This window comes from Calidris pugnax, unplaced genomic scaffold (genome assembly GCF_001431845.1).
Source record: "Calidris pugnax isolate Ruff unplaced genomic scaffold, ASM143184v1 scaffold69, whole genome shotgun sequence".
Classification (NCBI taxonomy): Eukaryota; Metazoa; Chordata; class Aves; order Charadriiformes; family Scolopacidae; genus Calidris; species Calidris pugnax.
The window spans coordinates 9,139,389-9,164,277 of record NW_015090859.1 but is presented as its reverse complement, the minus strand read 5'-3'; the positions used below and the strand labels follow the sequence as shown (position 1 = coordinate 9,164,277).

Sequence of the window (24,889 nt, the reverse complement as noted above, 5' to 3'; positions counted from 1 at the left end):
ACTTAGAGCTACTTCTGACAGCGTGTTTGGAGAACAGGCGTAGTTGAACAGAAAAAAGTGACCCACTGGCTTGTTGGTTGGCTTTCTTTGGTTTTCCTCACTAGGCAAATAATTTCATCATGAAAAAGCAAGCAAGCAAGCTATACATGGTCCAAAAAAGCCAGCTGCTGTAAGAGCTTCCTTTTCCAATATGGACTGATAATTCATATCACCTCTCCTTTAATATTGAGCTTCTCTGAGGTGGTAAGATTTACAAATTGAATGTGGCATTGGCCATGACATTAAAACATCTGTTACAAAAATCTTGCTTTTGAATTTCTGCAAATATTATTACTAGTTATAGGGGAAAAAAACCCACTGAACTAAATTACATTTCAGTTACCTAACTGCATTACCCCAAAAAGGGTCATCCAAATTATGCACAAACATTTGTCTCTAATTTCTCCCCAAATAATTTCAACTTTAGCACATACTCAATAGTGTTATCAATCTGCCTCTTTAAAACTATGTAACTTCTTTGTAATCTACCAAAAAATTGTAGCAGTGTTATCTAGTGCTGAAAAGTATTTTCTCTGCTGTTTTAAGTGCTAGTTTTAAGGCCAGGCTGGTAACAAAATAACCTTACTCTTAATGTCTTTATAAATTATCAGGGCTTGGCTTCCTTTTTAGGCAAGCATTTTTTAACGTGTAATCAGTTTAATCTAAGCATGAGGAAAAACTTTGTAAAAATAAAAACTAAACGCTCCATGAGGAAATGGCTTGAACAGGTTTTTAGACAATGGTAGGAGTTTCCACCTATAAACTGTTCTAAGTGTGTATACAGGTAGTTCTAAATACTTAGCTCACTATTTTAAATTCCTCTTGTAGGGGATGAGGGCAGTACCAAACATTTGAGCCGAGGCTTACCCAGGAGCTGCCCATACATTGTGTGACAGCAACAAATTAGAAAAATGGAATTATAAAAATAATATGTGTCGCAGAATGGCAAACACAGAAAATATGCCACTATTTAAATTGTTCAAATTGTATTGGCAACAATATCAAGACTAACAGTTTCAAAACCGTAAGTATGATTATAGGAAACTTCACAGGGTTAAAAAGTTTAACCTGCAAAATAATAAATAAGCACATAAGGGATTGCTGTTCTCTGACTTGGTAGTATTTTCTTTATACATTGAATGACAGATTTAAATGCATTGTGTTGTTGAAAACAAGCCAGATAGATCAAAGTGGTATTGGAGAGTCGTATACAATAAAAATATTTGGAGTAAGTTTGTGCCAGCAAATCCTACAAGGAAATAAAAGTTTGATAGCCTAATAATACAGTCTGATAGCACAAATCAGTCTTCATATAAATCAAGTATAAAACGAGACACTGGCAAACACTATATAGGGGAAACCCAGAAAACACATTCAGATATTACACTGCTGAGGGATAAAGAAACAGGAAATGGGACTATATCCCAAACTCGTGAGTACCTGAAGAAAATCCTCTGATCTAACACACACTTTAATGGCGGCCTCGATGGAAATCTGACCATAGAATGCAAAGAAAGCATAACAAAAGGCATTACAGTTTGTGAACAAAATTCAGTCATTCCCTCTAAAGGACCAGACTGAGAACTATGCTCTAGCTTCAGTCATATATATAGGCCTGAGGTTAAGAATTGCAGAAAAGGCCACTTGAAACAACACTAAATACTTCAGATATCCCCCAGACTGCCCAAAGAAAATGCCTGAGGATATTCTTGATAGGTTTGTTTCCTCTCCATTGATAATTCAGAGCTGTTCACCAGAATGACCTCTGGTAATTGAACTAATCAATTAGATAAGAGCACTCTTGGCAGAAGTATCCTTGATTCCTCTTGATCTGTGATACTGAGAAGTCACAGTGTAGAAGAGGATCCAGCTGACACAGCCCCCACAAGCTTTTCAGTCCCAAACCCAATACCTGGTGAAGGGCATCATCACGACTGGTCTAGCATTTGGCAACTAGTACCATTAGATAATGTTCATAGGCAGTATTACTTTCTTTTGAAAGAAGTCTTACTTGCAGTCCTTCAAAACTTTCACATGTGGGTGAGAACACATGAAGCCCAAACTACTCTCTGTAGCTTGCTAAAAAGAAAATTTTTAGCTCAGAGTGGGAAGGCTACAAGTCGAGTTATTCATGTTAAGAATCAGTGATAATCAAGGACATAGACTATATTGAAAACAGAGTTCATGTGCACTCATGTAAATACTTTAATATGCTAAAGCAAATTAATGAAAAACTCAACATGTGCAATTTATGGCACTTTACATGCCATTCTATAGAAATATACCAAATCACTGACTTTCCCCATGATAAACATAAACTTAGCTTCAACTACCTGGCTCAAAGTGCTCAGCTAGGTTTTTGCAGAACAATTCTGAGGTATTCAATTATAATACAGTCCCCAGAAGCAGTTAATTTACAGACAGTTCAGGTATCTGCATACTTTTCAAATATAAGTAGACATTTTGAATGCAGGTATGGGCACGTGAGAGAGACTTTCCTTACTATTTATACCAACGCCAGTCTCTTAAGATGTTTGGTGGTTATCCTAACTAGATCTACAGTAAGATTTTTAAAAGTGTTATTTAAATAATTTAAATTTATTTAATGAACACAGTTATTTTATGGAAATATATCAAGAGGATCAAAAATCTTGGTAAAGTCTGGCTTAATCAAGATAGAGCTCTGTTATACACGGGGTATTTTGCCAAAACCCAATTTTGGCTGGTCATGTGCAGCTGAGAGTAACAGTTTTTATTTGAAGAGGTTCATGCCTTTCACTGTTAAGGAGGCAGTGGGGAGAACAAAACCAAACCCAAATCAGTTTAAGAATTAAAGCTCGACAAAAAGCAGATGCTTTTTTTGAACAGATATCAGATGTTTTCCTACGTCAGAAAGGGGGGTAATATCTAAAAATGACTGACCACCTACTTTAAAAGGCAGTAAAATTGCTGAGTTGCAGAAGTAGACTTTATAATTTGAACAGATGAAGAAATTGTGCTATTTCTTCTCCTGTAATCTGACAGAATAAATTAAGCAGCATAAAGGGACTCATGGGAAAGTTTTTTAATTTTTTTTTGTAGCTAAAGAGTTAAAAACAAAGAAATGGACAGTTATAATCTCATGACTACTACTGCTAAAAATCTGTTCTTAAAAAAAACCAAAACAAACAAAAGGCAGGGAGGATTAAATTACCTGAAAGTCATCATAAGGGAACAGTAGCATCTCACGTAAAGCATCATTCAAAATCTGTGTTTTCCTCTGAACAATGACATTTTCATAGTCTATTGGTTCAATGAGCTTTGGTTTTGCCTAGGAAAAAAGAAAAAGGAAAACAAATTCAGGTATATTGAGGAAAAATTACAATTGTTGACTCATGTTAAGAAGTTACTCTTTAAAAAGATGGCAGAATGAGATTTCATCTACATCAAAAACTTACAGTATTCACAATGCGCTATACCATATAAACAAGTGCACTGATAATTACAGATGCAATCATGCTATTTACCTCAGAAAGAAGAAATGGAAGTATTTCACAAAACACACTAAATCAGAGCTTATCAGAATAATCATGTATGATTATTATAATCCCACTGCAAAAAATATTACAAAGAAATTACTAGTCTTTTATGTTGGTGGTTACCTTCGCTTAATACTGCCTGGCAAGCTCTGATCTGGCTTTAGCAGGGATTAAAACAATCTTAGCTCAAAGCTAAGATTGAGCTTCATTTTAATTCAGTAGTAACCTGCAGCAGGAGTAGGCTAATTGACATTCCTCCTTCTCTATAGTTTTTTTTCAAAATTCCCATAGGCCATCTCCTTCCTCTTAATTGTCTGAGTGGTTTTCTTCAGTTACTATGCATTGATTCAACATTTATACCCTACACCGCTGTTAAGGCATTACAGCTGGCAGTGCACAATCAGACAGAGAAAAACCTTCCCCGTGCCAAGCATTCTGTTAAGTGCTCAGATGGCAAATCAGTTTTAGAGAGAGTTCTCAATGAGGCAGCACTGCCTTAGAGTGTGCAAACTACTGCGAAACTGGAGTTATAATCTAGTTTGCACTTTCTGCAACTAAAATTGTGCACCACAGTATCAAACACAACACCACCTTTTTTTTAAAAAAAATTTTTTTTTTTTTTTTTACAACTGGCACTAACTTCAAATAAGGTATGGTAAACATAAGAATATCAGCAAGGCCAGCTTATACCATTATTACACCATAATTATTTTCAAATTACTTCAAATTCCAGTTGTACTATACAAAAGAGATATCTTTATGTCTAGAAGTAACTGCTGTTAATCATTAGTACATCAATAATATTCCTGAGAAACCATACAGGTGTTCTCTTCATCCAAAAGTGAATCAAATATTTTATTTTTTTTCCAAGGAATTAGGAAAGCTTTAGTCAGAGAAAGTTACCAAGGTTTTCAGGTTTAGCTCATAGGCTACTCAAATGCTACTTGAGATCCCTTCATATCTACCGCACCATAGCTTTAATATCAAGCAAAATACAAGAACATAACAGAGCATAACAGCTGAAAAGGCCAAAAAAGCAAAATCTGGAAAATAAATCCACCAGAAAATGACAAATGAAACGCAGCTTCATCACCAAGACCAGTTACCATTTACAATCACACTGGCAGAATTTACTAAAATTTTATAAGCTATATAACAGCGTGCTCAGTACAGACCAATACAGCTAGGAGACACAGTGGAAAATTATGACGATGAGCTTGCCGTGTTTCTCCTCAGAGGTGGAGAACAGCTGTTTGGTTCACTGTATATTGTAACCCAACACATTTTGAGAGCTTAGCACCTGAACCACAGCTGCTGCTACATCTTCTCCTCTCATTCATGAACAGGGCTTATCACAAAGCCAAGAACTAACACCGGTGTCCATGAGAAAAGGCTTAAGCCTTTTGTGTTGAAGTGGTTGGACCATCTTAGCTCAGAAAAGTATAAGAGAAGCACGTAAACGCAGCAAAAGGAAAGGTGACATTTTCTAACATACAACTTCTACAAAATATTTTGAATGCAGGAAAACTTTGTTAAGTCTGACTGAATATTCAGACTGCTGCAATGAATTCCAGACTACTGAAATGGTGTGCTCCAAGCTTCCTTAGTACTCAGAAGGCTAGATGCACCTTCTTCACCCAACAATTTCACACATTTCCTTGATGCAAGCTCTACCAAATTACTCTTTCACAAAATTTCACATTGAACAGTCCTACTGTGTCAAATTGTCATAACAATTTCTGATTCCAAAGAAATTACAGTAACTTCACCTATACTCTCCAACTCTTCACCAAGGCAACTGTCCAGTATAAATTTGCTTCCTTAGGTATACGAGATGGGGATTACATGGAGTATTGAAGAGGCCCTCCAACTTTACTGCTCTTTAAATGAAGTACATTTGAAGTATATTTACATTCACAAATGAAGCTTATCATTCAGAAAGCAAGACAGCCTTTGCTCACCTTTCTCTCACTTTCAACTTAAGTAACAGGTCTCTCTCTGCCTATCCAGGCAAGCAAGATGCTCACCTGTCAATCGCTGAGCTTGAGCTCTTGTGCATTATACTCTTACGTTAAAACAAGGTTCAGAGACTACTACACTACTATGGCCAGATTAGTCCAATTGGTCAAAGTGGCCTTTACCAGGTGACCATTCCTTCTAAAGAGTATGTCATGAAAAACGATACACAATGTGTTGCAGTGACAGATTGATACGAGTGTGGTGCAAGATGACTGATCTTTAGGAGAAACAAAAATAAAAACTTCAAATTAAATCGGGTCTAAGAAATTAGCAGGGGAGAAAGACCATTTGAGTTGTGTGCACAACCAGTGTCTTCTTTTAGCTAAAGATTTGGCTTCAATTAATTGAAAGGAGGGCTGACACTAGAAGGACACTCTCTCATGGCACATTCAGGAGCCTTCTCACACTAGTACCAGCAACCGAACAGTCAGTTTTTGAGACAGACTAGGAGTGATCTGGCTTTAGAGGGTTCCCCCCAACCAGTGAGGTTTCATCCAGACTGGGTCTCTGAAATGCTGGTCAGATGGCTGCATCACCACTTGTGTCAATAGATGGGAGCTGATGGGACCCTTTCAGAAGCAGGAGAGATTCAGATTACTAGGCAGAACATGAAACTCTGTCCTCATTAAATGCTGCTGCAAAAGCATTTTTGAATTCTGTTACTCAGCTTCAGTGCAGCTCACAATTTTTAAAATGTCTTTAAAAAATATTAATTCAGGTTACATATTTTAATATACTTAAAATGCAATTTGGGAAGCCTTTTAAAGGAAAGAAGAAAGGTAAATATGGTCAATACAGTCAGAAGGTTCACATAGCAGGACATCTATTGTCTGAACTAGCAAGCAGATAGATCACAGCACCAATTCCACTAACTGGTAGCAAGGGACAGCTGTCACCTCAAACCTGTCATGGATTTTTACATGGTGCTGCACATGATCAGCATTTTCATCTTTTTCTCCCTGGTGCTATGACCAGAGCTATGACCATCCTCCTGTTAATTCTCTTGGGAAGGCAACAGGTGAAGACTGGAAGAAAGCTAGCTCTGTCTCCTCTCATTTTACCAAAAAATAGAGGAAAAGGATTACTTTTAAAAGAAGCATAACTAAAATTATTTCATTATTTTGCACACACACGCAAATTACTTCTTTAGCACAGCCAATTCAAAAACCAAAGATGCATGTACTGCAGCTTCAGAAAGCACACAATTGGTTGCAAATGCTTATCTCTACCCTATAGTCACAAAACAGGTCCACATAACCATGAAATTGATTAAAAAAATCTTAAAAGAAAATGATCTTTGCCACATTTTGGTTACATGCTGTAAATACAAGAATAAAAAAGAATCCTCCCTCATGACAAGCTTTCAAAGCTTCTCTGGAGCTGAGGTCCCGAATATACACCTCTCCTCTAAGTCACTGGGACACAAAGATAGTGGTACCAGAAAACCACACCATCTTCCTATTTAATCAGTAGAGCTCTTGATTTGCAGAAATATCATTTCTGTAAAAGTTCATGAAGAATTTATTTCCCTAAGTTTCTCCAAAACGTTACTCATTTCTTTCTTAGTCATTTGTCAGATTCAAAAGGAAGAGGATGTTTTATCAGTTTGAACCAGATATGAAAAAAAAAAAAAAAAAGAAAAAAAAGAAAACAATAAACAGAACAGTGACATTGGCATTTAGCCAAACCTACAACACCACAAGGAAGCAGATTCTCTCTCAAGCTCTTCTTCCGAAAAAAAGGTTTTCCGGTCTATGATTCCATGTAATATAAAAGACAACAGTATTGTTGGATATGATTTATGGACCAGCTGACACAGATAAAACTCAGCTCAGTCAAAAGTGCAAAAAAATCAAGTTTACAGGTACTAAAAGTCAGTCTTTCAAACAAGGCTTAACTCCTCCTATTAATTTGCAACAAATATTTTTATTTCTGTAATCTAAAAAAATGCTGAGAGCATAGGGCTTCCAGGGGTCCAGCACTCAGGCTAGCCAATGCTGTGGATGGAGGAAGATAAAACAGCAGAGTATCTGCCACACCACTTCAATTTTTGCCAGTGTATTATAGGTATGGAAACTTATCAGAAATAACAAGCATTTCAAAACAGCAGTCATTACACCTACCTGGTAATGATTTTAATTTGCCAGACTATGGTTTATATATTTGATCAAGCAGTGTCAAAAGCCATCAGATAAAAGGCATTTTAAGTTCAGAGTTCAATGATTGCCTACAATATATATTACAGAAAAAATAGAGTACATTTTTTCTTGTATGTTTAAATTGAGACAAATGTTGTCTTCCTCTTGCCTTCTCACAAAACAAAGGATGGTCAGGTTAAGCATGCTGAGTATTGCTCAACTTATGCTACAAAACATCCTTTACTTTATAAAAGCATATTTGGCAAATACACCTGCAAATCAACAAGTCCCCATAAAGAGCAGAATGGATCTACAAACACTAGCAGGCAACACAACATACAAGTTGACGAATATATGGTTTTACATATTTCTCAACATTGGCTTGAGAGAAGCCACTTTGGACAAATAAAGAGATTATTTAATATTAAACATGGGTAACAGCTCCCTGTATCTTATTGACCCATGACCACAATAAACTCAAAATAAATTGCTTAGGTTGTGTTACTTTTTTAATCAACTTAAAAATCCATTCAAAAAACTATATGTATCCTAGAGCATATTCTTAAATATTACATTTCTCATTATCCCCTTTCTTAGGTATGGTTAACTTTGTGATGTGAACATTGAGGCAGTGGGAGGGAATAAGCTGCCACAGGTTTATGTGAAAAACTACCACTGTGCATATATTTAAGCAACAATATGCTTTCATTGACAAATTCAAAACTTTTCAATCTCTAGGACTTGAAAGAATGAAATGCATTGTCACCTGTTCTCATGCTCATATAAAGAGATCAGAAGTGCTTACTGGGGCTACAGACACAGATTGAGCCATATAAAGAGCAGACAGTTATACAGGCTTTTTTACACAATGTTCCTTTCAAAAATGATAATTATTTTATTTATTTATTTATTTTCAGGTTAACCCGAAAGCCTGAAAACTCTTGTTCTGTTGTTCACCCAAGTCTTCAGGGGGCTGTACCAGAAGAGAATACGGGCTTCCAGAACTCAGTGAATACAGACTAAATTACAAAGCATTGTGCTCTTATAAATAAGAGGTCATTTAAACACAAGGCCCATTTAAACACAAGAACACTTTTCAGAGCTCACACATTTTGACAACACCTTCTGTGTTGACAGTATTTACCTCACATTGTTAATATGGATGCAGTTCCAGCTGTTTAATTTCTAGCCTTCTCTGCGATTTGCTTTGCCTTCAGATGTAAAATAAGCACGTTGCATTCTATAAAGTTCTCTCATCATCAAAGAAACTTCTAACACTAGAATCACTTGGGCAACGCTCTCTCTGCTGGACAGAAGAGCTCCGGTATCTTACATTTCATACTGCCAGTGCGTTTCCGAGCAGAGAGATGGCCTCCAAAAGTTCTAACTTCCCAGAAACATCATCTGATTTGATAAGCAGTTACTACTTATGATTATTTAAGTGCAACTGGACAGCATGTGTGCTAATTTGGTAAGTTCCACAACAGCTAGCACAATAGCAGTTCATCCCAAGTAAGGTTTTGAGGCACCACCCGGAAAATCTAAATGCTTTCTCCGTGGGCTCTTCTTGCTTGTTAACCTCAAAAGCAAAGTTATGACACAATCTAATTCAAATCACAGAAAAACAAGAGAAAATAGGTACTAACATACTGGCACTGCAAACAGCAGATGACTCTTTCTGTGAACCTACGCACCTATCCTGGGAATGTTAATTTAGGCGCAGCACTCAATCAAATAACATTGTTTCAGCATCACATGGGACGCTTAAAGTTACACTCAGTTCTCTCAATACTCTAGCGGACCCTCTGTGAACTAAGTTTAAAGGAATCAAATGAACACCACAAAAAGCTTGTTGCTTCCTCGAAGTTCCGACAGCTGATTCCGTCTCATATTTATAAAGAATACTCTAAAAGCTCAAGTGCTACGTAAATCACATCAAAATTACCCATACAAAAGGAATACACCCACACTTGAAAGAATGTTTTAGGCAATAGTCGATGAGAAGTATTACTCGAGTAAGCCAGAAGCTCCTGTTCCAAATGCTTTTGAGGATTGCCATCTAATACAATTCTAAGGTTTCTAACCCAGAAAACAAGCGACATTATCAGTCTTACTTATTATCTTACTACACCCCATGGCACTGAGAAAACACCTACTTGTACTGTGGCAGTGAAAATCTACTGCAACATCACAACTCAATGAGATAGAAACAGACCCAAATGTCGGTGTTAAATGAAACATAGCGCCCTACTTTTGCTTCATGCCTAGCAGTACACTTCGTGCCAAGTGTCCTTGCACCATTTCATCTAGTTTTCCTCAATAAACTAGACAAAAGCAGAAGCAAAAAGGGATATTATAACATCTATAATTATATGCCATATATATGCTTGTCTATATATATAACAGATTAAGACCAAAATAGCAACTGAAATGACAGCCAAGACATTTTTTAAGTGACCTATGTGGAACCTAAATGTTCTTCCCTTGAAATATTGACCTTTGTTTTGAATGCATCCACTTCATCTGAAAATGAAAAAAAGGAAGAGCAAACACTGGAGCTATATTAATCCATGAACATTAAATTAAGTATTACCCAGAAAATTATAAGGATGTACTTCATAAATGGTTATAAGTAAACACAGTAATGTTTTATACTTTTTTTTAAGTTAGTACATGCGAAAATTATAAGGATGTACTTCATAAATGGTTATAAGTAAACACAGTAATGTTTTATACTTCTTTTTTTTAAGTTAGTACATGCACTTCCTGATCAACTGCAGTACTCTAAGTATCTGCAGAAACACTAATATCCTCTCCGAGTATTCATGGGGGAATAAAAACAGTTCTAAATAAAGTAAAACATTCCAAAGGCAGGAAAGCACACACAAGATTAGCTCATATTGTACTGATGAAAATCTGGACCAGAAATCAGAACACACCCATACAAAAAAGCCCCACGTTTTACTAACAACTACTCTGAATAGAACGCAACTAAAGAAAACAGTGCAAAGGGAAACAAAATTTGTCTTACTAACACACATGTAAGTTTTCAGTTATATACAGTAACAATTCCCATATAATTACAGATGTGTATTACTAAATATAGATAGCCAAAATGTTTTAGTTCAATTCTTAAATGCGTAGCATGAAGCTCAAATAAGGGGGAGACACCATAATTTGAGCATCATAGCTCCCACTAACTTCAACCACAGCCAAACAAAGAGGAGATTGTCATCCTTTAATTCAGCAATTAAATATTAGATAGTACTAAGTAAAATTGGAATTTTAGTAAGAACTATCAAAGCACTTCTTTCTACTGATATATAAATTATCAGTTTAACAATCCTCCTCTGTTATTTGAAAAGGTTTATTGTCCTAGCTGGAGAGAGTTGGTGGATTCATTACAGCTTGTTTATTATGCTCTCTTGCTGTACTATTAAAATTCCAACAGAACTAAGTGTGCAGGGATGTATATAAAAAAAAGTTCTTATTTGATTACTTCCCCCACATATAGAAATATTCCCCTTTCACCCACGGGAAGCTACTTTAAAACTTTCAATTCCTAAATAAGGTGCATTGAAAAATAGATCCTTTAACAGAAGTACACCTGAATTACTTAGACAGTTCTTTGAACATTTAAGTAAAATTTAACCATTGCACATACAGTCTTTAGAGAGTTCAAATATATTTTAATTGAAAGCTATGCTGTGCAGTTAAAAAATAGAGGTGCTGCAATGGATTCTAAAGCGTAAGCAGTTTTCATGCTAGTTTCAAAAGGTGTACAACTATGCTAGACAGAACAGACACTGAAAAGCAGCTAGTATGAAAACCAATTTCCAAAGTCACACTCAGAGAGAATGAAAGATTTGGTAAACCAGAACAGCAAAAATTAATTAAAAGGCAGACAACACACAAAGAATCAAACCTCAATCTTAAACACACCTCCTTCGCAAGTAACAATGCTAGAACTTCTCATTAGTGTCAGATTAAGCAGTTTTTCACTGTCAGTCAGAACTGGAATTATTAAAGGGAAGAGATAGCTTATTTAATCAATTCTTACCAGCACTACCACAGGACTCTCTGCTTCTGCTTCACAAGGACCTGCATCCTTGGACTGCTGCGGAGACTCTATAACAAGCTCTTTCTTAGGATTTCTGTTTGTTCTTGCCTGCATTCTTCGATTGAAAATGAAAACAGCTGCAAAAGCCTATGCTTTTTGGCATCAAAGTAATCAACATGCCAGTGATCCAGTGAAAACAATAGCTTTTCCACAGCACAAGGAGCAGAAAGTACAAACTAGTCTAACTTCTCAGCTGCAGTTTGCTAAATCTGTCATGGTGGGAATGCATGACAGACTCTAAGGCCAGCCCCTAAACACGTTGTATTCCTCTGGAACAAAAAAAAAAAAAAAGGTGGATCCATTTTAATGCCTTAAGGTTATGAGTCAAACACAAAAGAGACTGTGCATTTCTAAAATGAGCACGTAAAACAGTTCAAGTCTTTTACAGCATTTCTCAGATCAAGGCTTCAATATTTTAAAATATTTTTTTTTGCAAAATTTAGCCACTTACTGACAACTGGGGGGCCCTTTTAGAAGTATAAAACTCTAAGTGCTACCTTTTTTCTTTTTTTTTTTTTTTTTACATTAATATCACTTAGTCAGGTACTATCAACAACCAGCCACTAACCAAGTACTTTTTTTTTTTTTTTTTTTTTTTAACATTAATATCACTTAGTCAGGTACTATCAACAACCAGCCACTAACCAAGTACATTCTCCAGGACCAATGCCCCAAACAGATACTATGCTCTTTTTTAGGAGTAGGGAGGGGATGCTCTTTTTAATCTTGGTGCTAAATCCACATTAAAAATTTACCTTAACATCAAATTATCTTCCCAGTAAAAATCTTATATACTCTACAAAGATATTAACTCAAAAATAAAACTAACCCCACATCACCATCCTTTATACCTTCAACTTTTAAGCACTTTACTTCAGTCTCCCTCAACCTTTCCTTGCTTCAGCTCAATTCTGTCTTGCACATTATTAATGCTCTCAGCTTATTCCTCCCTCCAGCATTGTAGATGTTCATCACTGATCATCCTCCAAAAAAACAACAAAAAAAAAAATACTGAAAAGACAGTGCAACAAAATCTTCACATATTTTGACTGAAGTCACGTGAGAGAACCTCAGCTCTCCAGCCATGAAGACCAGCCACCCATCAGCTGCTGGCTTCAACTTCCATAAGATTTTCTCTGCTGACAGCACAAGACACCTGTTGGGGGGGGGGAGAGTGTCTCCTTATCTTCTGAAGAGTTTTCAGAAATGTCTCTTGGCCTTTTCATTCAAAGCTACACAGTGCTCAGTGGTTAGTATCTTCCATTCCTGTCCTTAACTGCCACATACACTTAAGTCATGCTTCAACATTGCTTGTGTAACCCAATCTACTCTTCTACTCTACTGCTACTTACAGACACTGTTGAGCGTACACACACTTGCAAAATAAGAGGCAGCAATTTTTATCAGGATCATATCTGTACAATTCTTTACTGTAGTGCAAAGCAATTTTGCATGCAACCTAGTTGATAGTTTGGTAATTTTGAAGGTTTGACTAACCAGCTCTCCCAGGCAGTAGTTTTAGCATATGATTGTATGTTAAATTCCTCCTGAAAAAAGTAAACTGTGATGAGCAGTTTTCTCCAGCTTTTGAGAGGGGTATTTTGGTTTTCCCTTTGTTTCTTCTTAACACTAATGAGTTGCAATCTCCAAGTGCACAAACCTCAGTGACTGTATTTACCAAACAAAAATACATCTGAGAGAAAATTCAACTCTCCAGAGAAGCACATCCCTATTTTAGACTCCCTGTCCAGTAGAACAGCCAGACAGCTGTGGAAACTAAGCCACCACCTTCATTCAATTCTCAACTCTGCTCCACTTCTTTGGACAGTTAATTATCTCACTTCAATATAACTGACATCCTAAATTTAACTTGACATGAATTTCTATCTATTTTCTAATAGAAGAGAAAGTCACCTTAATCTACAGAAAGCAGATCGAGCTATGGAGAAGCTCAAATATCCTCTCTTATTGCTAGTATTTTTAAGAAGGCACAACTTCAGGCACAGGTTTCTTACCATTCAGACCTAGAGTAAGATGTTAATATTCCTCTCTCTCCCCTTCTCTCTGCTCTCACACCTGCATAAAATACTGCTATTTCAGCTTACTACAATCATGAAATTGAGTCTGACCAAGAGTTTGCCCATCCCATCCACAATGCAAGCACGTTTCTTATGAATGGACTGAAAGAAAGTATAAGATTAACTATTGGTCAAGACAATAACAATTTACTATGCTTGTCTTTTTTTTCTGGGAAAAACAAGTTCAATACATTCACATTTTAAGCAGTCTCTCTAATATATAGACACAGAACTCCAGAAAGCAACACTCTATAAAGCTTCTTTAAGAGTTAAGAAAGAAACCAGCAGTTTAGTCAATTTTACAAAAACAGATCTTCCTGTGTAAATTAAGGTAGACAATAGCTCAAGAACATGTAGTTACACTTTACTTTTATTTTGCACCAGCCCCTTTTGTTTTCAGAAAACGGAAGTACAGAACAGCTTAGACTAAATTATACCATTACTTGAGGATGCAGCTGCCAAACAGGAATTTGTTTCATTGAGATGGGCTGCAATTATACTTAACTGCAGCCAGAAATGCACAAGGCACTTGCAAACGCTTACACTAATAAAGACTTAAAAATATTATACACTTTAAATAGTATTTCTTCTGGTCAATTTAGCAAAGGATTCTACTTTTAAACTACAACATTGTTTTATTCTGGTCTGGTAATTCTCTTGAATGCATCTTTAAAATACTTAAATTTAGTATAACCGTGATTTTCTTTCCTCATTATTCTCCCTATTCTTCTCAAAACATGATGAAGGACAAAAACAAGGTCAATAAGTCAACATTTTCATAACATCGGTTTAAAAATACAGAAGTTTTTTTTTTCCTACTGAATGGTTAATATAATTCCTAGCTTGCATTTCATTAATGCACATATACCGTTAGAGGAGGTTCTTTTATTTAACAACAACAAAAGTGTGAAGCAGTACCTCCGGAGCTACATCCTGCATGAAACAGACCTTAATTGCTAAATTGATGTGCATTTCCAACATTTATTTTCTGCTGAGGACCTAGTGATTACCTCAATAATTTAATTCACAGGAAAATACTTAGAAAAAAATAAAAAGAAGATATACTGCTTAGCCAGGCACCCCACTGACAAAAAGATGTAAGTTACTTGATTAAAGAGGTATATTAAAAATTTTTACCAATAACACATTATGATTCAAAAAGCAAAAGATGGAAAACAGGACTTTGACATGTGGAAAGTTTATCAACTAGTTACATGACCGTAGTTTTAAGCTATTTAACTGCAATTAAAAAAAAAAAAAGTACTCAATTCGTCATCATATCAGGATTACCTGAATAAGGATCAACAGAGAATCCAGGAAAACAGTGCATGTACAAAAAGAATATCAAAATTGCAGGAAATTACTAGCTAAATCAAGGCCTATCTGCAAAATAACTCAGATTATTACGGAAACAATGCATTTCATCTTTTTACAAGCGCAGTGGCTTGAAGGATGTCCCATGGTACTTTTAACAACAGTGCTTTTCACATTAGTTCCAACTGCCAAATAGTTGTCTCTTTATTCTTGCATCATATAGCATTAAGGAATTACGTATGTATTTACAAAATTATATTGGTAAAAAAAGTTCTCAGTCTTCCCAGATACCTCTGTGATTCATCCAGCAAATTTGCTGCCCAAAAGACAAGTTCCCCACATACACACTCTTATTCTTTCAAATCACTTTTCACTCCAAAAGCTTGCTTTCCTAATGTTTAATACCACAAAACAAATAGATAAGTGATAGCAACAGAACAGGGAGCATGAGAGAATTTCCTCTGAACTTCTATGGAAGAAAGGGTGACTACCCAGCCTCGCTGCAGGAACAGGCTAAAACCTGAGCAGTTCGGTTTAACGGCACTTCTTTTGCTCCAAGTCCCACTTACAACCTTCATCAAGATCACTGAACCACGTTGAGTGGCCAATATGAGCTTTCACTAAATCGACCAGCTATAATTGGAGCCATCAAACTTGTCTCTGTTAGATGTTCTAGGGAAAGAACTGCTGCTTAACCTGTAGCAACCAGGGGGAGAAGGGGAGGAAGGAATAATCCTGCTGCCGGTTTGCATGTCCTGTATATGTGAAAACAGAAGGATTTGGCAACATCATTTACTAAAACCCTACATCTGTTCTCTACTCCTTTGTGGCTCTTCAAATTCCTGGCAACTTACAGCAAATTATTAACAAATAACTTTCAAAAATTAGAAGGATGGATGACTGGAGGGATTTTGATGCTTTGTTTTGGGGTGGGTTGTTTTTTTTTTTGATTCGTTGGTTTTTGGGTTAGGGTGGGTTTTTAAGGCAGTAGCTGATATGAAAATATGGACCCACTTTTATCAGAATGACAAGCATCATTAAAAGGCGATACTTCCTGCTCTCATCTGTACTAGAAAGAGATATTCTTGCACTGCCCTCCCACACTTGGCAGCCTGCCTTGCAGCTGTATTAAAGGCATAAAATTTCACATGTCAGTGGAAGATTCCGTGTTACAGCTATACACATCTTAATACTGCCAAAAGCTGGCCACTTTCATAAGTGACCAAGTTATGTACTTGCCCTGGAAGAATATATTCACGTTATGTATATTCAAGTACAAGAGATAGGCTCAGACAGGGATAACAGATGGAATACAGCATGCAATTCACCTGCTGATTCCTTGTCATGCACATTATATTCAGAAGAAATACAAAAAGTCACAAAAAAGTCCCTTACAAAGACTCATTCCTCCTATGGCAAATACTGCGAACAAGTTAGCTTGCAGTCACACCAATATGGACTCCATTCTTTAGCAAGAAAATGATCCATAAAAGAAAGAAAAGAAGAAAAAAGAAGGAAAAAAGAAAAGGAGATAAAAGCACAAGACACAAGTATGAGTGTGCTACGATTACGTGCTTTTTCATATCGTCAACATTGTAACTAAAATACTTCCAATCACTGATTTGCCTTGGCAAAGCAAGAATTAAGCCCATTCTGGAATAGGCAGAATCACAATCCCTCTTTGGAGAGGCATCCCTATATCAAAATGAATCATACAAATCTCAAATTTTGGATTACAGTTAAAATTACCCTCAAAACATTATTTTTAGGAAGAGGTTCAAGTAGTCTGAACAGGACAAAGATGCTGAGATACCACACTGAAGAGGTCTCTACATTAGTAGGTTACATTGATGAAAAAAGATAACATCAATGTACAGGTCTGTATTAGTACTCAAGAAGCTGGAACAAAAACTGATCTGCCTGTTTTAGTGGCAGCACAAAGTTAAAGGATTGTCCCAATCAGTGCCTCTGTTGGGTCCATAATAATTGGTCCATAATTCATTTGTACAATACATTTTTTAAAGCTCTTTATTTCATGGAATAAGAATTTGACTAAAGTTGTTAACACCAACATGGCATATCTCATTAATATCCCTCAGCTAGACATTACTATCTGTCAGATAAGATACAGTACCCTAGTTTGGACACTCTTACTCTGTGACAAATACGAAATAAAATAGTTTAAAATCACAGTGGAGATCAGCAAAACACAGATTAACTTAAAACTTGTTCATGTCACAGTTTTGCATACTGTTATGTAAGAAGTATCAACTTAAGATGCACTTGTTTGACTCTCAGGTGACTGGTTAATTTCGTACCATCTTAGCAGGCATCTTTCCGTTTTCAGGGAAAACCTGACTTCCTTATGGTCCCAGGGGAAAGAAAAAAGAAAGATTAAAAAAAAAAAAAAGAAAATAGTAAAATTTAGTCAGAATAAGAGACTTCAAGATTAAAACCACGCTTATGCTACAAGATTTAATTACTGTTCTGACACACCTCCTTAGTGACAGGACATGTACAAGCAGACTGACCGTGAGAACAGTATTAGTCTAAAGATGGCTTCTTTTCTACCTGGACCTCTACCTTACAATTATCAGAAACTAATAGGACGGCGCAGACACCAAACAAAAGACAAAAAGCAAGTCAGAACCCCACGTCTGAAGATCTCACAAACTGAAGCAGTTCTGTGCCAAGTAAACCTGAGGTAGGGGTCTTCCCACTGTGTAATATCAATCTTACAAGACTTTTTCCAATAGCAATTTGCTCCTTGAGGAGATTGTTAATTCACCTCTGTCCTTGGGCTAAAGTAAGAGTACATCTTGGTTTGCCTCTGAACTGAAATATAAACCTGTCTTGGACTTCACACTGTAGAGTTCTAAGAAGCAAGAACATTGCAAGAGTTAGCAGTTGGCTCCCAACCTTAAGTGCATCCAATTTTATGACAGAGTAGGATACCTGGATCTGTAGATGATTCAAATGAGCATTTCAGGCTGTTCCTAAAGCAGGTGGAAGAAAGTAGTAATCAGGAAAAAAGAGCAGAGAAGTCAGTTCACTTTCATGTGTTCCCTAAGCCTAGATTCTAGTCTCAAAAGCATCACCCAATGCAGCTTCTCCCCCATGGAAGTCTTCTTCCCATTCCTTAAGATCATATAAGGCTTTAAAGTCACTTTTGGGGGGGTTGGGGGACTTTCTACCTTGATGCAACCTAATGCCATATTTTTTGGGTCGGATGTCTTTCTGTGCTAGTCCAACATATATTGGCATGGACAAACAGTGGCTTTGCATTTAGACTGGACCATCAGATATTATCCTCAGTCTTAAAGAATTTTCTCTGAAGATACAATGTTTCATCTTATATTTCGCATGCCAGTGCAGTGAGTGCCCTGCCCAACCTATATCTGATATTCCTCTAACGTGCATCTTTCCAAGAAGCACATTTGCTGAAGAGCTACGCGTTTGGTCTATTTGTGCTGCAATGTCCCCTGCTGAAAGGGCAGAGGGACACCAGAGAGAGACATTTGAGCATTCTTCCCAAAGGAGTCTAATGAAAGGTCAAAACAAACAAACAAAAAGTCTACAGACACCATCAGGAGATTTAGCCAAAACCACAAGCCAGCACATAAGACACCAGCTTTTTATTCACCCAAAGCAGCAAGATGAAAGGAGATTAAAGAAATGCTCTCATTCAACTGACCCATGAAAAACTATGCAACAGTTAGATGCTGTACCCATACATGTCTGTTCTTCCTTAATAAGAGGCTTAATGAGGTCTAATGCTCCAGTTGCTGATGAATAAAAGTCACTTGTAATACAGTTACAAGTTGAAGCAAGTTATGAGAGCGAAATAACAGACTAAGCCATACAAATTACCTGCATACCATTAGAGAATTGCTGCATAAGCTCCTTAAGCACATTAAAAAAAACAACTTCCACTAACTCAGCAGAATTACTTCCTTAGATCTCTCTCCTTTAAAAATTTCTGCTTTATTTCTACTAAAATTTTCTGCTATAAATAAACAAGTTGATATTAATCTGTTAATTCAGACAGCCTTAACATAAGGCTTTTTACCAAACAAAGGTTTTAAGGTTTATTTTCAAACACCTCACAGTTAAATCAAGAGAAATCTTTTTAAAAAATCAATCATAAACCCATACAATTTAATATTATTCTGAAATAAGAATATTTACAGCTAGAATGTTTACTGTGGAGTTATTTCCGGAATGCCATAGCTCACCGCTGTCATTAACCAATCTTCACACATTCACAGACTTTGGTATATCTTAAAGATGTCACAGTTTATTAATAAACCAAGTGACTCATGAGCAGCACAGAAACAGCAGGCACACAAAAACTCAATAACACCTAGTGATGATGTTGCTGTTATGTTTAACAGGTGACATGGACTAAAAAAAACTGCAGGTACTAAAATATAAGGCTAGTGGTTGTTTCCAGCAAACACCTAAATCTACCCTATTAAAAGCTGCACATACACTATTTCAAAATGCCCTGCATTTCTTCAAGAATTGTGTAAGCACAAATTAAGTAACATTTATTCAAATTAAGGACATCTTCCACATCAGACTTAATAAATTTAAAGACTATTTCAAATAACTAGGCCACACCTTGCACACGCTGGAGCTACTGAACTACCTTAACTAGATTTACCAAACTACAAGGTGCTAAAGCTTAATGAGAGAAATGGCAGTGTTAAATAGGCCATTAGAAGCAAACTGAGCAGAAAACATATCAAGCATGGAAAGAAAGCAAGTTGCTTTCTGCAATCTTTAGACAAATAAAAAGAAAAAAAAAATGTTAATGTCCTTCAGCCCAGTCTGTCTCGGTAGAATTTTCTGTCTCCTGCATGGGCATTGCTGGCACACTCACCTAGTCTCTTCCTTCACTGAATACTTTAAAGGGCTTATTAGCAAACCCCAAACTTTAAAAATGTTATTAGTTTTATTGTCACCACATCATTCTTCCTTGCTTATTTTCCATCTTTGTCTACCATCTGAAACAGCTGCTTAGGCCCTAAACTGTACAGTAATACTTCACTCTTAGATAGTCGTTGGTTATATTATGAATACCAAAAAATTGAATTTGAATATAAAAATAAAGGCCAGGAAAAAAAAACACTCCTAAGTCTAAGATACTGCAGCACAGCAGAAATAACATGTAATATCATTCTGAGAATGATTTTTAAAAAGTCATAGGAAAATCAAAACAAAGTAATGTAGGTCAAGCATACAACAAATATTTTGAAACTGTATCCTTTAGCTTAATACAAAATTAAACAAATTAGAATATTTTCTCAATATTTGCAGAAAATAATATGCCCTAGGTGGACATTTGGGGAAAAAATATTTTCATTGATTTTTATGCAACTTTTAATAGCATCTCAAACTAAATTTATAATCTTTTACTAAAATAATTGATTCTTATCCATGTGAACCTAAAGATCCTAAGATATGCTGTGTTCTTGCAAGATAAAGTGTATGTCACAGGCTAGAAATGTTCCCAAACATATGATATAGCATTTTCATTGTGAGTTTGAATGACATCAGACCGATAGAAATAAACTGTACTCCTGAGCAGATGTTCTCACCAAAGCTTCATTCTATCTTTCCTTCAAGCAATCAAAAGAGCAGACCTGCTTAAGATAAAACTTTAATTAGCCTTTAGATATAACCTCCTGACCTCTGGATTACAGGGTAAATAAGAAAAATGTATGCTAAATCAATTACTTCTGCCTCCTTATTTCTTTACAGAACTGGAGATTTTTCCTTCCTGAGAGCTTTCTGTTCACAGGAAATCTTCACAGATTTTCAACACTGGTTTTGCAAGAGAATCATCGTTTTCTTAAATTAAACGACTCCCTGAAATTCACTGGTGTTGTGACAACAGCTCCATATCAGGAAATATTTGATCCAAAATATCTAAATAGACCAGAGAGCAGGTACAGCCAAAAAGGCAGAGGTGAGAAATTGCAGGTCAAATATGTGTTAGAGCACAGACAGATAGGTGAAGCCATACGCCCACGCTTGCATCTGTTGCAATAACCACCAAAAGAAAACTCAGGGAAGTGACACACTGCCGCTTTCTTTCGGTCTTGGCTGTACAGCTTCTCTTCAGAGGAGAGGATTCCTGCAGCCTTCACCTCCCTGCATAGCTTCTCAGCAAGAAGCAAAGTAATTTCTCCTCCTGAAAGCAACCCATCAGAGGGGAAAGAGCTGGCCAAATTAGCTTTTACAGCAGAGTACAAATATTATATAATTTAAGAGTTGTAGGTATATAACTCAGACACGTTTCATAAAAGCACTTGTCACTGTTGCCAGGACTGCAGTATCTTTCCCCTCTTCCCACTCTTCAGAGAATTCAGCCTTCCACTCTTCATGGGCAACTCAGTAGTAACTGCTCCCCCGCCTCAAACATCTCAGAAAGCGATAGCCAGTGCCAGCTCTTGATTACCAAGAGTGCAACCTTTTAAAGGAGTCCCATTTTATTTCTTGTAAAATTGTGACACTTGTTCTTATGGACTACACCAGTCCAGTAGGACGAGCAGGAACTCATTCTGACCCCTCAATTCCGCACACTATTCCACACTAACCTTCAGGAAGAAACTCATCTTGATCCACCACTTCCAGTTAAACCAAGCTGACAAAGCCTTACAGGAAAATCCAGAAAACCAGTATCATTACTTAAAAGCATCTAGGAATTTTGGAGCTGAAAAAAAAAAAACATCCTGGAGCATCTAGGAATTTTGGAGCTGAAAAAAAACCAACATCCTAAGTGACAGATGTGGAACTTCGGTTGTAAATGGCAGACTAAGCACATTTAGTGCTTAATCTTGCCAGTTTGCAAACCAATTCTGTAGGACTAAAAGAGAAATTATTGCTGGAACAATACCACATGAAACAAAGAAGGAGGAAAAAAAAACCCCACAATGAAAACAATTTTTAAAATTTCACTGCAACCTCCAAGTGACAGTAATTCATACTATATTTTTAAAGAAGTATTTCTAAATTCACTCATCTAACTATATGTAGAATTTAAGGCCAGAACGGTGTTAGGTCCTAAATTCAGTGGAGTACAAAAGTTACTGAAAGTATTCGTTGTCCAGAGTTCAACAAACATGTAATAACCATGTGCATGAGGCTAACTTAAAAATGGCTAACTGTGTAAAAAGGCTTCTAATTTCTAGAGGAAGCCATTTTATTTTTAATATCAAACCATATTAAGAATTTATAAAATGCAATACTATCATGAAGGTTAACATATGTACTCTAAGTTATCATAAGCTTCTGAAGATAGTTCAGATTATTCTGTATTCTTTCCTGGAAGCTTATGAGTATGTATCCATGTATAGAAATATATACATGTGTGTATATGCATACATATATATCCACACATATGTATATATATACACACACACACAGATACATACATACACACCCACCCCTTTTTTTTCTTATACTTGAGTTCAGCAAGAACAGACCTGAACAACAAAGCTTTGTGAAATTTCTAAAGGCTTTCCATAACTGCAGTTGCACAGCATGGGTATGCCAGCAGGCACTACAAGCTTGTCAAAATCTATCCAGTACCACACCCCTCTTATTCCAACTATCTAGCCAGTGACAATGCAATTAACAAGTAACCCCCAATTCTTTTAAATAAATATCGAAATCCTTAACTAGCCTAATTCTGAAGCAAGCAGTGCACATTAGCTATTGCAATTCCACCCCCTCAAGCCTAAATGCAATACATCTGACGCACAAATGCGTCATTAACCTGGGGGGTACAAAGAAGACAGTCTCACTTTAAAGCCTGTTTTCTTTGCGTCGGGCAACACCTAAAAAAGCCTTTGAGAGCAAAGCAGGTTCAGAAAACAGTTATTACTCCCTTTAATAATTTTTTTCTTCTAGAATGCTCCTGTAACCCTTTCAGTAAGTTAAACAGAAATAGAATAGCTTCAGAGAAAAAAAGAAAAGAACACAATGTACTCAAATCCATCTGAAAGAAAAAAACCCTTAAATCCTGGGTTGCTGTTGTCCCAGCAATGCATTCCTTAGTTTTTCCAAATAACATAATCATCTGTTGTTCTTCAATTGAAGTGCCAAATACATTCCAAAAGTATGCTTAGAAAGATCGAACAGCAGACAATCTTCTATAACAATCCTGTTTATGGACTGAGCTATCAATACAAGTCTAAATGATATAATGAATATGAATCATAAGCTTTAACGTTACAACTGCATACACACATGTATTACATGTTTCATAGATGCACTAACATCCTACAATACCAGGACAAAATATATTCCTGTCTCTATACAGTAGATGTTAAATAAACATGGTATACTGTTTTTAGTTTAGCCTTTAATTAGTAGATAAAATTATTAATGAAACAAGTTTGTATTTACCAGGGATGAATGAATCAATATTCCTGAATCTTCATTTGGCAAGCTGAACGCTGTGTATTCAAGGGCATTGTTTTCGCCTTGCTGTTTGCAAATATAACCACAGTTTCTCTCAAAAACTGTACGAATGCCTTTAAACAGAACCACACTTGTAGTGCAACCCATTCCAAATCTGTTGAATTTTGCATTTCTAGCAGCCCTGATTGCATTTGCAGAATGTCTTCTTCCTTTGCTCTGCTCGAATAATTTTCCTGTGCTTCGCAGAAATATTTCTTTGTACCATCTTCATTGTGTCCGACATTTAGTACGTTCCTCGACTAGAAACCATCAGCTACTGAAATGTAATCCTACTTGCTTAAGCCAAACACTGCCAAAAATCCAGCCGCAGAAGACAAAAATCAGGGAGTGCTGAAAAGCAAAGGATAGCTCAGCTGTAGGAGATAGGAGGCTTTCAGCATGTGCTATACTCCGCAACAGAGATGAAAAGATATTCCGGAGGGTCAGGGAAAGAGCTCCTGTGTTTCAGAGATCCTTAGAACATAATCAAAGATGAAAGGAAACTGCAAAGATACTGCTGCAGTTTCTGCTGCCAGCCACAAAGAATCCTCATCTGCTGCAAGAAAGCACTCTCCCAGAATGCTTAGCACAGAGTTCGTACTGGCAAACATTTCTTCACTTGACCTATATGTGCTTTTTAGTGTTTGAAACATAAAGCTTCAAAATAAAAAACTCAAAACACGAGGGGAACATTCCTCAATCACTGCTGCTATGGAAAAAACCCCAACATTTCACGTAAAGCTACTTCAATCAAATCTGTGTGTTATCAGCACGCTGTTGTCAGTGCAGCCAAACCACAAGGGGCTGTCTTTACTTTTTCCTTTCTTCCTCACATGCAAAGTGATCAGTCAACTCCCACCTGCCAGAGACTGACTTTATGTAGTCCTTGACTGCAAATAGTCAATAGTAAGAAAAAAAAAAGAAAAAAAAAGGAAAAAAAAAAAAGAACACAGCTGACTGAGCATCTAGTTCAGATCAACATATCCACATGTAAAACAAAATTACAGAATGAAATTTAAAATACATAAATGTCATGGCTTTACAGTGAATCACACCTGTACAGCTTGAATTTCTCACTACAGGATTCTATACCACATACTGTAGAGGTATCTGTTGTACAGGCATGTAAATAGCTTTAACTGATGCCGAGACAAGTGTTAATTTTTTTTAAACTACTTCTAAAGGCAAGGA

At 36.5% G+C, this 24,889-nt stretch overlaps 1 protein-coding gene across 8 annotated transcripts in view; it reads right to left on the bottom strand.

Moving 5' to 3' along the window:
• The window catches only part of DOCK9 (dedicator of cytokinesis 9), a 112,375-nt gene extending 88,123 nt beyond the window's left edge, over window positions 1-24,252 (bottom strand). For 4 of the 8 annotated variants that reach the window (XM_014944145.1, XM_014944140.1, XM_014944141.1 and 1 more), the window contains exons 1-2: window positions 23,645-24,252; window positions 3,233-3,349 (exon numbers count right to left, since the gene is read on the bottom strand). In XM_014944145.1, coding sequence (XP_014799631.1) covers window positions 3,233-3,349; window positions 23,645-23,806 — 279 coding nt within the window. In that variant the 5' untranslated portion in view covers window positions 23,807-24,252. Of the gene's footprint in view, window positions 1-3,232; window positions 3,350-11,774; window positions 12,046-23,644 lie in introns of those variants that run through there. The other 4 variants (XM_014944142.1, XM_014944147.1, XM_014944146.1 and 1 more) reach the window with 2 other exon arrangements.
• Window positions 24,253-24,889: the final 637 nt, after the last annotated feature.